The sequence below is a fragment of the Rhea pennata genome, chromosome 2 (genome assembly GCF_028389875.1).
Source record: "Rhea pennata isolate bPtePen1 chromosome 2, bPtePen1.pri, whole genome shotgun sequence".
Lineage (NCBI taxonomy): Eukaryota > Metazoa > Chordata > Aves > Rheiformes > Rheidae > Rhea > Rhea pennata.
This window is the reverse complement of record NC_084664.1, coordinates 12160516-12176871: the sequence shown is the minus strand read 5'-3', so window position 1 is coordinate 12176871 and position 16356 is coordinate 12160516. Positions and strand designations below refer to the sequence as shown.

At 36.5% G+C, this 16356-nt stretch overlaps 1 protein-coding gene across 4 annotated transcripts in view; it reads left to right on the top strand.

The window, feature by feature from the left end:
• LARP4B (La ribonucleoprotein 4B) overlaps positions 1-15762 on the top strand; it is a 56752-nt gene extending 40990 nt beyond the window's left edge. For 2 of the 4 annotated variants that reach the window (XM_062568865.1, XM_062568862.1), the window contains 7 exons: positions 1672-1778; positions 2278-2532; positions 3894-3939; positions 7205-7369; positions 10454-10578; positions 11213-11321; positions 11858-15762. In XM_062568865.1, the coding sequence (XP_062424849.1) occupies positions 1672-1778; positions 2278-2532; positions 3894-3939; positions 7205-7369; positions 10454-10578; positions 11213-11321; positions 11858-12139 (1089 nt within the window). In that variant the 3' untranslated portion in view covers positions 12140-15762. The remainder of the gene's footprint in view (positions 1-1671; positions 1779-2277; positions 2533-3893; positions 3940-7204; positions 7370-10453; positions 10579-11212; positions 11322-11857) is intronic. The other 2 variants (XM_062568863.1, XM_062568864.1) reach the window with 2 other exon arrangements.
• Positions 15763-16356: the final 594 nt, after the last annotated feature.

Genomic DNA, 16356 nt, shown 5'->3' with positions numbered 1-16356 from the left:
GGTTTTTGGCAGAGGATTAAAGTGTCCTTGAACAAACTTCCTGTGTGCTGAACAACAAGCTAATAAAAGTTGGTGTGCTAAACAGTTCACACATAGGAAGACAGCCAGATCTCTTGCAGTGGAAGACTTTTCTAAAGGAGCAAAGAATGCAGAGGAGACAAGGTAGCATTCTGAATGATACTACCCTTGGAGACAGCCTTCCTGTTTAGCAGCAGCTAAAAATGAATGTGATTCTTGCTGTACGTAGGTGATGGCTGACTCTCGCGCAGTTCTGATAAAATGGCTGTGGGATAGTGAAGTAGCTGGACAGCACTGTTGCAGAAGATCTGGATTAATTAGAACTTTTTGTACTCCAGAAACCTTACTTCTGGCCTTCAGAGGAAGACTCTGAAGGTTTGCCAGTATTAAAGATCTCATAGCTTTCTCAGTTAAAATTGAAAACTAGCTAGCAGAACTCTGCTGTGTTGCAGCATATTGTCATTGGTTGGCTGCATTTCTTTTCAGTGTTTGGCTGTGTTTTGTGTACATGAATGTAGCATGATGTTTCTGGAATCTTTTATAAGGAGAGTTATATTTGAATAGAAATTATTCGTGAGAAGAAAGGAGACCAGGAGGAACAGTGACTCTGGAATAATTCTCATGAAACAAGATTGCAGTTTGCTTGTAGAGACTTGTGTGTAAACATAGCAGAAGTTTCTCTCCTCTTGTGAGCTTCAGCAAAAATATTAGCAGCACTTTGTCTCATCTTGAATTTGAGAACGAATATACCCAGTGGTATTGGTACAGAATTTTCGTTCTGAAACTAGAATATAGCAACATGTACTCAAAATTCTATATTTACTTGCTTTTTCACAAAATGAAATACTTAAATGTATTTGAATAAAGATCTGGTTTATACATGTGAAATTAGGTAGTATTCTGCTGAGTTGGGTGACTTGTGGAAAAAGTGAATTAAATAATACTTCAGGAATTGCTGGAAAGTAGAAAGTGACTTTTTTTTCCCCTTCCAGGACTGAATATTACTAGTATCCCTTTAAGCATTGTGTTAAACTTACCTTCCTTTAATGTATTTAGTGTCTTTTCATTATTCAGGTTCAGTAGTTTCTTACTACCTTTGGTTGAATTTTACAGCATTTGAATTGTAGCTGTTGAAGAAGAAAACACTTCAAAGCAGTATTTTGATAACTTTGTTCCTAAAATATCTATGTTAAACTTTAAATGACCTATTTTTAGGGTCTAGATTACTAGCCTCATGATGTGATAGCATTTGCTGTTATAGGTACTAGACTAGTCGAAGAGCAGTTTGGGATGGCAGTCTTCGTGTAAAATTTTGACTGTCATTTGTTACTGATGTGCTTTAACTTTTGCAAGAAAGTTTAGACAAGCTTAAAGATACCTAATAGGAAACAGTTCTGACACCAGCTCTTTCAGGAAATTGAGGCTATCTCATCATTTAACTGTAGAAAGAATGCTATATAGAAGTTTGTTCTTGAACATGATATAGTATTTAATGGGTTTCTATTCATTCAATGTGAATAGAAAGTACTAGCTTTTCTGTCTTATAGTCACTATTTTTATAAGCAGAATACTAGTGTAAGTGAGTGTTCAGCTTTGCACTTGTGAAAATAGTACAGTTTGTTTATACTTACGAGCATGTAATACATTCCTTAGGTAACACCATTTCCAAATACTGGATTTATTAATGGGTTCACATCTCCAACCTTCAAGCCTGCTGCTTCTCCACTGACTACACTCAGACAATATCCTCCCAGAAACAGGCAAGTTCAACTATTTTTTTTTTTAACAATATACACCTAAATACATACTACTGAAATATCTGGGACATGGGAGTTTAATCTGCTGATCTTAACGCCAGCTAACTTGAAAATGCTTGTTAAGTTAAACTTGGTGCAAGGTTAAATGAGGCCAAGGGTCAAACAGTGCTGCTATTAGTGAATACAACGTTTCTAATTACAAATGGACTGTCTGAGAGCCAAGAACTTCTGTTCCGTGTTTTAGGGTGTTCAGATAATTTGAATGATGTGTGATCAGCAGGTGTATTCATGTAACATTTTGAGGTTCAACTAGTTTTTAGTTAATTCATAGCTTAAGGTAGACACTGCAAAGATTGTTCACATACCCTATTAAAACAAACATTTATAATTCATATAAACAATAGAGGGCTAAGCAGTTTGCTGCTTCTGAGTTTTGTGTGGAGGCTAAGGCTTCAGAAGATCTCTCATAGTACGTATGATGAAATGACTTTTGAATTTGTAGGAATCCTAGCAAGTCCCATATACGACACACAATACCCAGTGCAGAAAGGGGACCTGGGCTTCTAGACAGTCCTACAATATTCAACTTTTCTGCTGATCGTTTAATCAATGGCGTCAGGAGTCCTCAGGCACGGCAGCCGGGACAAAACAGGACACGGATGCAGAATGCTACTACGAGTTACACCAAGAGGGAAGTAGGAACTGGACGGATGGAGCAGACCAGTGTTGACTCATCTCCAGGATTAGGCAGAGGAAGGTGAGTGCACTCTGTAGTTGTTCTCTGAAGAAGCCAATAGCTTTGGCTCTTGCTGCTACTTTTAGAAAAGAGAAATGACATTACTATTGTACTGATTGCTATTTTCAACTGAGGCTATGTCTCCTTAAAGCTAAAGTCTTGTTGGAAAGTGCTTTAGAGAAAGTCCTAAATTTAGAACAAATGCAAAGTAGAGTTACGTACTTTCATACCAAGTTAAAACCAGTAGTGGCAACTGATGAGCAGTTTGTAGCCATAATAGCCTCCGTCCTTCCTACAGTAGGTCAAGAAATTTTCTGCATGTTATTTATCTTTAACAAAGTAATTCTTCCCATTCCATTGTTTGGTGGAGTAGACTACCTGAGTCTATATCAGCAGTGCTCGTTTTAGTAACGTCAGTTGAAAGACCAAAATCTTGTCCAGATTAGGTGCATCTAACTTATCAAAGACAATGGATTTGTGTGGAAGGGGGGAAAATATTACTTAGAACTAAAAAAAACCTTACAGTTAAAAACAAACAAATGAAAAAAGATGGGGAGCTGAAAATTGGCAATCATTTAATTTGAGAACAGAGCAGGTAAGTTCTGAAATACAGTACAGTTCTATTAAGTGCTTTAAAAAAATATTGTGTGACTTTGTTTAATGATGATTATGTTTTTGTCCCCAAATCATCTTTTGAAAGTAACTTACTGAATTGGCAGATAACTTGAGTCTTTTTGCAGATGATCCTACATTAGGCTTTTATTGTATTTTTGCAAAGTTAAATGGGGATTTTGTGCAAGGATTGTAAGACTTTTCTATGTATAATTTGCCACACTGTGTTAATGAATGAAAATTTGATTAATAAGAGAACAGGAAACAAGATCACTCAAAACTATAGGATTTCCAAAACATGGAAGAATAGTCAAGGTTATGTTCTGGTGCTTCAGAATTGAATAATAATAGGATATTAAAAGTTAAACAGAAAATATTAGGAAATGTATAGAAATTGAGTTAAAAGCCACCGTGAAATTTTGACTGCTGCTTGGAGGCAGCAGAGGAAAAAGCATCAAAAACATTCTGGAGGGGCCTTACCTGGATTTAAAATACCTAACCATATTTCAAAAGTGACACGGGTATCAAAAAGAAGAACAAAACAAGGCAAAAAGCCCTTTCTTTGGGATATTGAAAGCTTTGGCCAAACCTTATGTAAATTTGACATAGGAATGTATTTTGAACATAGGAATTATTAACCAATATGTTCTTACACCTGTATTTTAATGAGGACTTATTAGACTTTTTCCTAAAATACTCCTTTATAATCTGTCTAGAATGAAGATGAATGAATAGGCAGGATTCTGATCATTGTGTTTTCTTTCCCTTAGGAAAAACTCATACGGCTACCGAAAGAAAAGGGAGGACAAGTTTACAGTGAGTGTTCATGATTTTACTCGACTACAATTAAAATAGGTTAATGAGACAATAGCATGGGTTCTATGTGGAATAACAGATGAGATAAACTATTGCACAGGAAATTGTAGGTAATAGTTGACTAAAGATAACAGCTCATTAAATTCACCTGAGTTTACTGCGTTTGGATATTGGAGAAGACTGTCCATTAATACAGAAATCAGGAAAAAATTACTCTTTCGTTGTAGTAAAGAAGTTTCTATCTTTCTAGTTAATGTTACTTTGTCAGCATGCGCATGCTTATGCTCATGAAGAGCTAACTAGCTAAGCTAATGTTCAAACCACTGCATATTTGATAATCATAGATACAGATGTTGATGGACAATTTATAGATCCTCGTGTCGCATAATGTATAACTAGAATGTTAAATTATGAAATGGTCAGTTTTACTTCTAAAGTCAAACACCTTTCCAGATCATTCCTTCACCTGAAAACCCCTAAAATTGAGGAGAAAGATCTCTAGTTCTCCTTGGATAGAGAGATGAAAAGCTGATTTTTTCTTTTCAGGAATTGCAATGTCATCTTTCATTTAAGGGTAGTGTAGGGGATAGTATCTATTAAATAAGAATTCTCAGGTATTTAGTACCACCAGGTAAGGGTGGATATACTAATGCTGTGCAAATATTACTATTTTGGTAAACTTAATGATGAATGCCTAAGTTGACATGGTATTTGAAAAAGCTTGAGCTTTACAGTGGGTAGAGATAAATGTGCATTTTTTTGTAAGACTTAAGGTTTGATTTGATAAAATCACACTATTTGTTGCAACTCATTTTTTCACATGCAGCAATTTCATGAAGTTCAACCAAGTTGTTTCCGCAATGTTATGATTGCAAAGCAACCTCACTGCTTGAGCCATAACATTCTCTTAGAGGTCTGAATAGCTGCACTTGTGTATATATGCTTCCTGCTGTTGAGCAGCCTTATGGGACATAGAAGAAAAGAACGTCAAGGCTTTAGAGAGTATATAAAGGCAAGTGTTTCCCCTTGGTTCTTGCCAAACTTCTCAAAGCCCACTGAGTTCAAATAACATGTAGGATTCTCAATACTACTTTTTGCCCTTTCAGAGCTGCTTTAATTTTTAGATGGACATTTTGCCATCAACACTTTCCTGCTTTTGAAAGAAAAAGGAAGTGGTACAGGTTAGACGTGACTGACAAAAAATGAGTGGCAGGAGTGAAAGGATTGCCTCAGACATTCCTAGTGAATAGAGAGGCTGTTGATATTCAACTGACTTGAAAGATTCTTTTAACTTTAAATGTTAAACTGGTAGACACAAAACTTCTTTGAAGACTTACCATTCAGTTCACTCAGCAGCAGACTAGAACTGCTGCGTATGTAGTCAGGTTCCTTCTAGTCTTTTTTTGGCCCATGAATTTTTAATCTGCTATACAGCAATGCAAATTTGGTGGGGGATGCTGCATACCCACTGCCTCACACACTGATAAATAGCATATTCTGAAGTGAAAGACAAAGATTTGACACTCTCAAGCTATGGAGATTGAATCCAGGTTTTTTTGCTGTGTGATGGTTTACTAGTTAGCCATTTCATGTGTACAGTATCTACAACCAGTTGTATTTGAAAGGAGTGATGACTTCCTTCAGTTTATAAAATGAACAGTTGTAAAGATTATACACGTTCATTTGGAAAAGAGCACGTTCCTTTTTGATCAGTTTATGTCTGGGACTATAGCACAAGCCAATCATTCAATTCCTTGCAGCTGTAATCTGTAAGAGAAATTTTATGCAACTGGCAGCTTAAGTTCCATTTAAGTCCTCCTTGGTCCTCCTCGTCCAAGCTGTTAAAACATCCAGATTCCTTGTCTCTCCTGCATATTTATGACTCACCTGTAAAATCTAAGAAGTTAGCAATGAATATAAAAGTAGTACTTATTGCAAGCCCTTCAGTCTCTTTTATTAAAACTTTCAGTGCTGTGATATGGGGTACTCTTCTGAAAAGCAGAAGATTTTCTCTGATGCAGTTTGTGTTGGATAAGCGTAGTCTCTGGATTCCTGGTCAACTGACTACTGTTTTGGGAGGTTTGCAGTCTTGATTGCTGTAGTGCTCTTTAAATGCTGGGTCAGTGGCTGTCTCCTAAGAGCAGCAGTTGTCTGAGAGCCTTACCTCTGTATTTATTCTTTCCCTGCTTTCCCCTGCCCCATATTCCTGGTGCTTCTTTTGAAATAAACTGTAGTTTACAAAAGGACCTCAAGGGTAGTTTTATATCTGTTTCCCTTCATGAGTAGGAAGGGGAAAAAACAGCAGATAACACAGCATTTTTCCATGCTTTGTGCAGAAGTGCTGTTCTCACATTGAGACTATCTTAACTATACAGCAGTAACTGTTTTCCTTTTCAAAATAGGAATCATCTCAAAGATCACATTTATTATTCTGAAGCAGAGGTCGTCTTGGCACAGGCCTGAGCACAGCCATGAAACAGTTATTTCTTTGTTTACAAGATGTAGATGAAGTTAATGGGTAACTTCAGTTATGGCATATAACAAAAGGAATTTTAGCTTTCCAGTGTAAATAGAACTTAGCTTTACAAATTCTTACACGCACTCCTCATAAGCGATCCCTACTTGTAGTGCTCATTTAACTCTAGAGCTGCTGTCTGCAGTTGCAGATTTTAGTCCCTTGATGTTTTTCAGCCATTTTGGCCTGGGACACATTTTCCTCCTCAGGCGCGCTTAGAAAAATTCTCCGCATTTCAAAGATTTTGTCACATTTGATTAGATCAAACATGCCTTTGCCTATGCAGTATACAAGGAGTGCTGTCTTGCCATTTCTTAATATACGTGAACATGAGGTAAGCTTCTTACTGACTCCTATCTTTCACTTAGAATGTTACCCACTTTTCACATAAATGGGTTTTATGTCTATGTTGTTACTATACCATGATATCTAAGACGGTCTGTTTTTCCCGTCATGTCAGTGTAAGTGTCCATCCTGATGGAATGGACAGGGAGATTAGTTTCTAACTATACCAGGAGGGCATAATATCGTGTGCATACCCTGCTTAAATTATTGTTAAATATTTTTAAAGCAGCAATGGGAAATTAAAGCATGTCTTCCTGGGTTCTGTGTGGTTTTCCAAGGGGGGGGAGGGGAGGCCTCTAGGGTTTCACAGATACACATCAAATACAAAATACTGAGTGGTTTAGAGTCCCATGGCTTTCCTTTCTGTCATCCAGTGTGGTAATACCAATGTTATTTCTGTTCCAGAGAGGCCAAACACAGTCTCCACCACCCCCAAAACCTCCATCTCCTAGCTTTGAATTGGGTTTATCTAGCTTTCCTCCATTACCTGGGGCTGCTGGCAATTTAAAGACTGAAGACCTTTTTGAAAACAGACTGCCCAGTGTGGTAATAGGAACATCAAAAGAAAGAGTGAGTAGTCAGTGTGCATTTTTGGTGGGAAAACAAAGTATTGCATACCTCTTGTTTGTAGATTTGGTGGCTTATACAGAGAAAAATACATGTGATTTTACATGGGTCATGAGAAATGCTGTGAAAAAAAGCTGTCAAGTGATGTACAACTGCCTTCACCACTCATGTCTTAGAATTTGTTGGACCTTCTTTTTGAAACGGTGTGGAATATATGCAGCAGTTGTTAATAGCAGAGATTTGAAAAGTAAGCTCTTTGCTATTTCTAATTGCCTTAGGCTTTTTAATAGACTCAAGTGAAAAATATATGCTAAATTTTCCTTCTGTTTGAAAATTAGACTTCTGAATTGTATATAAAACAGTTTCAAGTGACAAAGACAAACTTCTAAGCACTGAAATATAAAGAACCTGCCTACATAATCTCAGTACACTATGCATCATAAATGGAAAAATAACTTATCAAAACCAGCTGGGTCCAAGAGTTATCTTGTTATATTGCTTGGAAAAATTAAAAATATACCAGAATGAGTTGGCAACCACTGCTTTCAAGATGTAATAGAGATGCAGTTGAAAATTAATTTTCAGTAACTGTTCATAGATTTCATTCTTAATTAAAACCACCACTACCACACCATCTGTGAGTGACAGTATGTTCTCCGTCGAGAGTGATAAAACGGTGTGCACTATTGAACAGTCTAGACTGTGGAAATCTATATTGTGTCTTTTGCTAGCTTTAATATTAATTTGTGTTTTCATTGTTGTAACTGAAAGTTACAGCCAGGATATAGCAGAACAAAGCAACCTAAAGAACACTTAAATTTATGTTACTCTTGTAATTTGTCTGTAGAACCAGTCCACTGCAGAAGTGTTATCTTTGGTGACAGGGAGGGTATTTCTTGGTAAGGGAAAGAAAAAACAGTAAGAGCAGCCTACATCCAAAGCGATGATTACATAGACAAGCTATATATTCTACCTCCTGTAAGTGGCAGTAAGAATAGCTACATTCTAGGGCTGTGTTTATGGGGAACAACCATGTAAGGAAAGGACAACACAATGCTTAAGTGTTTAACACTGGACGGGAGCGGTGTTGAACTAAGTTATAAGCTCCCCTTGCATACAACTCTCTGCCAGGACTCCACAGTGTAGTCTGTTCCTCTTAGCCAAGATTTACCCTGCAGTCTATTTTAAAATACTTTACCTATATTATTTCTGAAGAGGTTTTTTAGCTAATGTATTTCAGGTTTTAAATATAGTACCAGCATTTGGTATTGCCGCTACAGTTTAAAACCCATTGCTCCTCCAGGTAGAAAACTAGTAGCTGCTTTGCACTGCAGCAGATTTAATGAACCTACACTTCTTTCCTGTAGAGGCAGTTTTAATAGAATACAGGCATTGTGGTTTTATGATGGTGCAATGCACTGTCAAATTTAGAAACTACTTCTAATTTTCAGATGTCTGTTTCTGACTTGTATGGGTTAATGTCTGTGCAGTTGTGTGTAAGAAAAGAATTGCACTGTCTTTCCTTGTTGGCCCTAATAATAAGGTAGTAGTAACCACTCCAAAGAGTGACTGTATTCCAGATAAGGTGTTTGAGGCACACTCAACTTAAAGTTGAGACCTTGCCTATTTATACAGACTGTTTTTCATCTTGACCTCAGCATTTTTCCACATGTCCTGAAGTAGATATTTAGTGTTACTCTTGCTTTATAGATGCGCAAGACTTGTGTACATAAACTGAGTGAATTTAGATCATATAACTTGCAACCATTATTTCCCAGGTATCATTCTTTCTGCTCTTCGACTTGCGGTGCTTCCGTTTATATGTAGCTCTGAGGAATGACAAAGTTAATCCCCTCGCCCCTTTATTTATTTATTTTACACTAGGAAACTGCAGCCCTGTGAGATCGGGGCTGAGTGTTCTGGCCTAGGAATTGCACTTGTGCATCTGCTTCATTTGAAGCTATTCACACATAACCATATACCTACAGGCTTAGATGAACTTGGGCCATAATGCTCAACACCTTGCAATTTTCAAGCCTTTGTACAAACTATTGTAGTGAATACAACCACAGAAGGTGTTCTTCTATTTCTAAATATCCACCTCTTAAAATTTTACTTTGAATCAGACTAGGCTTTCATCCAGTAGAGTAATCTATGGTGCCTGATATTTAGAAAGTGTTGTCAAATACCACTTGCATTCCTAGCAGTGATGTGAGTCTCATGTTGTATGACCTTTGAATGGTGCTGGGGAGGAGGGGTGGCTATTTTCTACTTTGTGCTAATTCATTGCTCTTCTGCTTACCAGAATCAATTCTAGTACTAGACTCCATCTGGACAGAACCAGTAGGAAAAGCATAGAATTTTTAAAGCAAATGAAACAGTTACATTGTCAGAATTTTGTTCTCAAAGTATAAAAAGTCTTCTCTTTTCCTCCTGCTTTGTGATAATTTAAATTCCTATGTTATGTTGAACCCTCTTGGAGTTTTATCTGGAAGGGCAGTATCACATGGCACTAGAAAAGTCTTCTAAGGACCATGGAAAAATAAGTGCCTTGTTTAGTAGCAAATCACGTCATAGCAAAAGAAAAGAGACTTTTAAATGACTCATAACCTAGTTTGCAAAAAGTTAGTTTTTTAGAGTTAGGATTTCTTTTAGCACCTGCTATTGGTAAGATGCTTAGAGCTTTGCCAAAGCCAGTTCTAGTGCATAAATCCGGTAGGCGAACTATAGATATGTAAACAAGTGCAAAGCCTGCTTAGTCACCATTAGATGTAAAATTCCCAAGTTAAAAAAAAAGTGATTGTGTCATCCAGATATGTTCCCAAGGGAGCCAAACTTAAGGCTTCTTGGGAAAGAGCGGTAGGGTGTGATCCATTTGTCTGCATTTCTGAATAACTGCAAAGGAAAAAGGTTACTCTAGTTGCAATCCATATGTCAGATCCTTCTGTATCTTCTTGCGGTCAATTCACCTGTATAAATCAATGTGTAAATTGTTTTCTTGTATTAATTTTCAAGGAAACCATATTAATTGGATACCATGATTGCCATTCTATGCCTTAATGTATTTGAGCTTTTTTTCTCCTTCAGAACCTAAATGTGGATGCAAGTACAAACACTATTCCATCAGGAATTCCTCGAGAGCCGTTGTTGCCAGTGTCTTCTACATTGCCCAGGACGTTTGAAAGATCTCCTTCGCCATCCCAGTCTTCTGAGTAAGGACTTAATTACATGGCTATAATTATTCTGCTCTGAATAATATTTGTATTTTCCATCATCAGAAGGCTGGATGGAATACTGTGAATAGCTATTAAAATATTAATGGAAAATAATATTTTATATTGTGTAGTTGCAGTACGGACAATAAAAATTAATTTCTGAACACTATCATAATAGTGCATGTTCAGCAGATGAAAAGTTTTGTATTTCAGTCTCAACAAGCATTTAAAAATTTGATGAATACCTTCTTATCTTGCATTCAGATAGCTATGGAGCACAGAGTAAATCTACAATACTGTGAGCAATGTCTGTCATTGTCCATACAGGAAATGTTTTCAGTAAACCTTTATTCGAAGCTTGCAAATTAAATTGAGTAAGGTGTTTGAGTAACAGGAGAAAGAACTGAATATTTGCATGCTATCAAAGTGTCATAAATTCTAGATTATGTCAAATTACATGTTAATATCCTTTTATATAATTTATAGCATTTTTAAATCTAGTCATACTGTGTTAGCAAATTGCAGCTGTAATTTCCTCCTGGTCATCATCAAATAAACCTCTAGAACCCATATTCGATTATTTATCTGTCTTGAAGTTTCACTTTTCATGCTTCCTGCTGAATGCTTACAGGGATTCCAAGGTTGTGGATAAACAGCAGAGAGAGACACAGAGTACAGAAAGGCTTTCTTCCACACTCAGTACTGCATGTAAATCGGTACAAGTCAACGGGGCTGCCATAGTAAGTGACTTTATTACCTGACTATCTCTTAGTGATCCAGTTTGATACGTTTAACAGAATATTGTTTTCATTGCTATCCAGTGTTGTTTAATCATATGAGCCCAGCATTGTTAAACTTGCATGTTGATGGTCTCTGATTACTTGCCTGATAGTCATGTAACTCATATTGCAAAAATATCCAAGATAACTTAGTGATAGCTATCTGACTTCCCTTCTTACTTGGCTGTATCCTTGAAGTAGAGAGAGTAATATATATGTTGATATTTAAACAAGAGTATTCATCATTATTCAAATGTTCTGGTTTGCTTTAATCAAAAATATTTTTCTGTATCACAAAATCACGTTGCTCTGGAATGCTGTTTTCCATCTTGCCTTGTCTTGCATTTTGTCCATACAGTTTCTGTTAACTTCTTTACGTGCTGCAGCCTCTGTGACAAAAGACTTTACCTTTTTTGTTCATAAAAATAAATGATTTTTTTTCAGTCCTCAGGTTACTTTACTTAACTCTGCCATCCTGTTTGCTTTTGATTTCATAGGAACTGCGAAAACCTAGTTATGCAGAAATTTGCCAGAGAACAACTAAGGATCCTCCTACATTGCAACCCCAGAAAGAACAGAAGCCAAACACTGTAGCATGCGGGAAAGAAGAAAGAAAGCCCACAGAAACAATAGAGAAAAACAGAGAACCTCCTCCTGCAAAGTCCCATCCTGGACAACCCAAAGACCAGAGGAGACAGTCAGGGCGCAGATCGTCCCCTCCAGCTGTTGGCAAACGCTTAAATAAAGAACAGAATACCCCTCCAAAATCTCCTCAGTGAAATTAACACTGGGGAGGGATTCGAAAAGAGGTCTGCTTCCCACAAATTAAACCCATGTTCCCACTAAGATACCTGAGAATGAGTTGCTGGTTAGGAGCTTGCAGTGATACTAGGCATGTAACAATGCCTGCAAGTTATTTTTCTTCTGTGAAATACTTTTCCCCTCTTGAACAAACATTCTATTTTTTCTGGATATTTCTGGATAGTTGTTCTAAACCTTACATTTAGGTTGGTGCTTAATTGGAGGTGAAGCTTAGTGTGATTATTTTTTTCAAGATGTAAAATATTTGTCTTTAAAAAGAAATCAACTTTTTATTAAGCCTCTCTGTGGCTGTGTGAGTGCAAGCTCTGTATAGTGAGTTTTTTCTAAACTGTTAAGCAGAAATGTGCTGCTGCAATATTTTTAATAAACTGATCTGCAAGTACATATCTAAAGTGTCCAAAAGACTGATAACGGCAGCTAGTGTGTAGAGTGCAAGGAAGTAGATATATTTTATGAATTAGTATGTGACCTTGAAGATTTTTTTTATTGGGCTGCTGTACCAAGCGTCAGCAAATGAACTTGCACTTTTAGGTTAAACGAATAGTTGTTTCTAGCGTTTTTAAAAATTTAATCTTTTTTTGATGTTTTGCACACACGAAATGAATCCTACAGAGCACCATAGTGGTCTTTCTAAAATACTTCTGTTTTTGACTTACTGCAAGCAAGTAACCATCTTCTCACTCCAGAATAAAACTGATATTGTAATTTGCAAATACAAAGCACATTGTGAATAGAAAGAATTAAGTCTGTGAGCTTCTTTGGTGGTGAAGCCTGTTAGTGGATGTTATCAGGAGAAAGCACTATAGCCTTCTTCTGATAACCTTAGCTTCCCTGTGCTTGTAAGGGAGTTAACTGAGTCAGCGCTGTATGTTCTGGTTACCCCTGTGCTCTGTGTAGACTTTTTTTAAAAAAAAAACTCTGCCCCAAGTGCTCTTTGAAAGAGTTCATATCTTAGTCAGCCTCGTGTTGACGTCTTCCTGTAACTACAAGCATTGGCATACGGATTTAAATTTTTCAAGACGTGAGATAATGGTGTTTGTTTTGTGTGGTGGAGGAAGAGATCCCTGATGTTTACCTCTGGGATGAGGTTTCTCACACTTACTTACTTACTTTAGAAGTGATGCGCTTTCTGAAGGACAAGGATGCACTAAATTAGCAAGTTTCTAATAAAGTTGAATATAAATTATTTTTGTTTTAAAATGCCTAAAGTTTTTCTTTAAGTGTTTAAGCTGCAGGAAGTTCAGACAAAACTCATTCCTGCTGACTATGACAGTACAGTTTATTCCACAAAAATGTTTATTTAAACAACTGATTTTTTTAAAGAATTATTTCCATCCAATATTTAAAGACTTGAATTTTATTTAAACTTGAAAATGACTTTGCCTTAACTTTTGTACAAGACAGCTTAGAGTTAATGAGGTCTGACCCCATTGAGGGTTGGCAGGAGTGGAATACAGAATTACTCAGTTACAGTATGTATCTATTGTCACTGGTCTTACTGGGTAAACATACTGTAGTACAGGAACTAGCAGCAGTTTTTGTAATATACCTTAAAGATCTTAAACAGTTGATCTTTTTCAGATTGTTGAAAAATCTGTAAATGCAAATAGTCAATACTGTATTAAATATGTGCACTTGGAAGTGTGTGCTTTGCTTGTACAGTTGTAAATAATCAGAACATATAAAAAGGTACCCTAAAGAAAAAAATCTGATAAAAATTATTGATATTATAAATGTTGCTGTTGAGCTGGATGTAGATAAACTAAATGTTGTGGTTTGAATATTAATTTGTTGTTTTTTCTTTTTCTTATTTTATTCTGGTGTGCTGAACTGACTCTGCCTCTTCACTGCAAAAGGGAAATGGAACGAAAGTCTTATTTGAAAGCCCTCAAATGTTTTGCTAAGTCCCTCTAAAACTAAGCAATTTAACCAATTCAGAAGTGTTCTGCTATGTAAATAGTGAATTCTAGCAGTCCAACTGTAATTTTAAGTCAATAATAAAATCAAATTTAATTGGAAAAATACTCTAGACTGCTAAGAAAATACACACTGAAGCTTACTTGTCTGCTTCTTTCAAGAATATCAGTCTTTTCCTAAGTGTATCATTCATAGAGCTGTGAAGTAATTATAGAAGTTAACTCCTGATGAATTTCCTCTTACAAATACAAATTGATAATTAGTTGACCTTTTAAATCCAGCTTGTTGTATGCTGCAGAATTGGTTAAAATAGGGCATGCTGGAATCTGTTTTGTTTTGTTTTGTTCCCCCCCCCCCCCCCAATTTAAAAAGAGCACTTTGTGAAAGCTGTGGGAGGAGATAGGACTTTGACAACGTCACCAAAACTGCTAAAAACTAGTTCTGTCATTGGATTTTAATATGCTTATCCTTTCCCCAGTGGCAGTGAAAGTGGTAGCTAGATTTGTGTATGGTTTAGACCAGCTGTATGATTCCTGTTGTTTGTCTGCTGAAAGTGAAAGGCTTACCAGCTGCAAACAGTCACATGTGGTTACTTACAGCAACTGTGTACAGCTAGTCGTAATATTCAACTGATGCATAAGGTAATATATCGAGACCAGCAGGATGTGTTGTGCTGTTCTAATGTATTCTGCTGCCATTTGTGCTAGGTCAATACACTGTAATTACTGCTTACCCAGCAACAGTTTGTTGCATCGAAAGTTTAAACCTTCCTCTGATGTGGTTTTTATAGCTTTTTTTTAAAAAAAAAGTGACACGCCAAATAGCTGTGTAATATACAACTTATCCTTACTGCATTTTACTTTGAGGTTTTTTTTCACTCAATGACAAAATGGAGTTTTCGGAGTAGAGTTGTGAAGTTGCATGCAGACTGTTGCTATGATACATATAGCTATTAAAATGTGGCTTTTGAAATGCAAAACCTCCCAAAAGCAGTAGCTGAGTTGCAAGTTCAGGGTTACAGTAATTAAATTTGGCATTTTACTTTGTAGGATTGTGTGGTGATGGTTTTCATTTGAAAATATAAAGCAAGTTAATACGGGATCTGAGACTGTTCTTGCAGGAATTTGTTTAAAAAGAAAAACAAAAGTTGTTTTTAAAGCGTACTGTGTAATCTTGTTTCAGATCAGTCCCCCGCCATGACTTTATAATTTGCCACTCAGAAATCAGTGAACGGTGGCACATTTTTATGTTGCTGCGTTATCCTTTAAAGACTGGAGCAGTTGGCATAGAGAGGCCCTTGTCTGGGTGCGGTGCAGTGTATCACGAGCAACAGCTGACTGTAATGGTGCATACCTATCTCTGTATCTCCTTCGGCTAGCTACAGTTAGGGGTTTTTACGTGCTTTGTAACCTATTACACTAATAGCAGCAGACAATCGAAGATTTCTAAGGAGACCTAACAGCTGCCAATTCATGAAATAGAAGTGTAATATGGAAGCCTTCTTGAGGGTTTTTGTTTTTGTTCTTCTTCCATTAAGACTGGAATCAAGCTTACATGTAAACTATCAGTAATTTAAGTTTCCTTTTGTGTCATAAAATGTAAAACTGTCTAATTTGAAAAAAATATGTAGGTTATGAAAAATAAAGATTTAGGCACCGTTGAATTCCTGATTTTTTTAATTAAACCTTCCTTCAGCAGTATTTTCCATTATTTTGTCTTTTGCTCCCATTTTTGGAAATTGCATATTTCTAATTTTGGGGAAAAAAAATCTGTACTTGGTTTACTGTTCAGCACAGCTGTTATAACCATCACAAGGCTATGGAGCAGCAGCAAAGACATTCCTGTAATATGACACTGGTGGAGGCAGCGATACCTATCTTTATTAAGTAATTTTGACTAAGTTTATATTTAAAAAGAAAAAAGCTGAAGTGATGTTTGTTTACTAGAGATTGTTAACCTTATTAATGTTTTCTTTAGATTCTTAGATAAGGCCTTGACTTGGTCTTGAACATCTATTTAAAGACGGTATTAGTATTATGGTTGTAGGGCTCTCAAAACCAGAGACATCCTGGGATTATTTTTGGTTTTGGTTGGCTTTAGAGGTTTTTATACCGTTATCCTGTTGTTGCCTGTTAAAAAAAAAAAAAAAAAAGTGTTTCTTGGATAGTCTTTCTCTGAGCAAAAGATCCCTTTTAGAAATACTTTAAACTTTTTCTTATTTTTCTAGGTTTGTTTCTCTTTCAGCTGTATTTGGCCA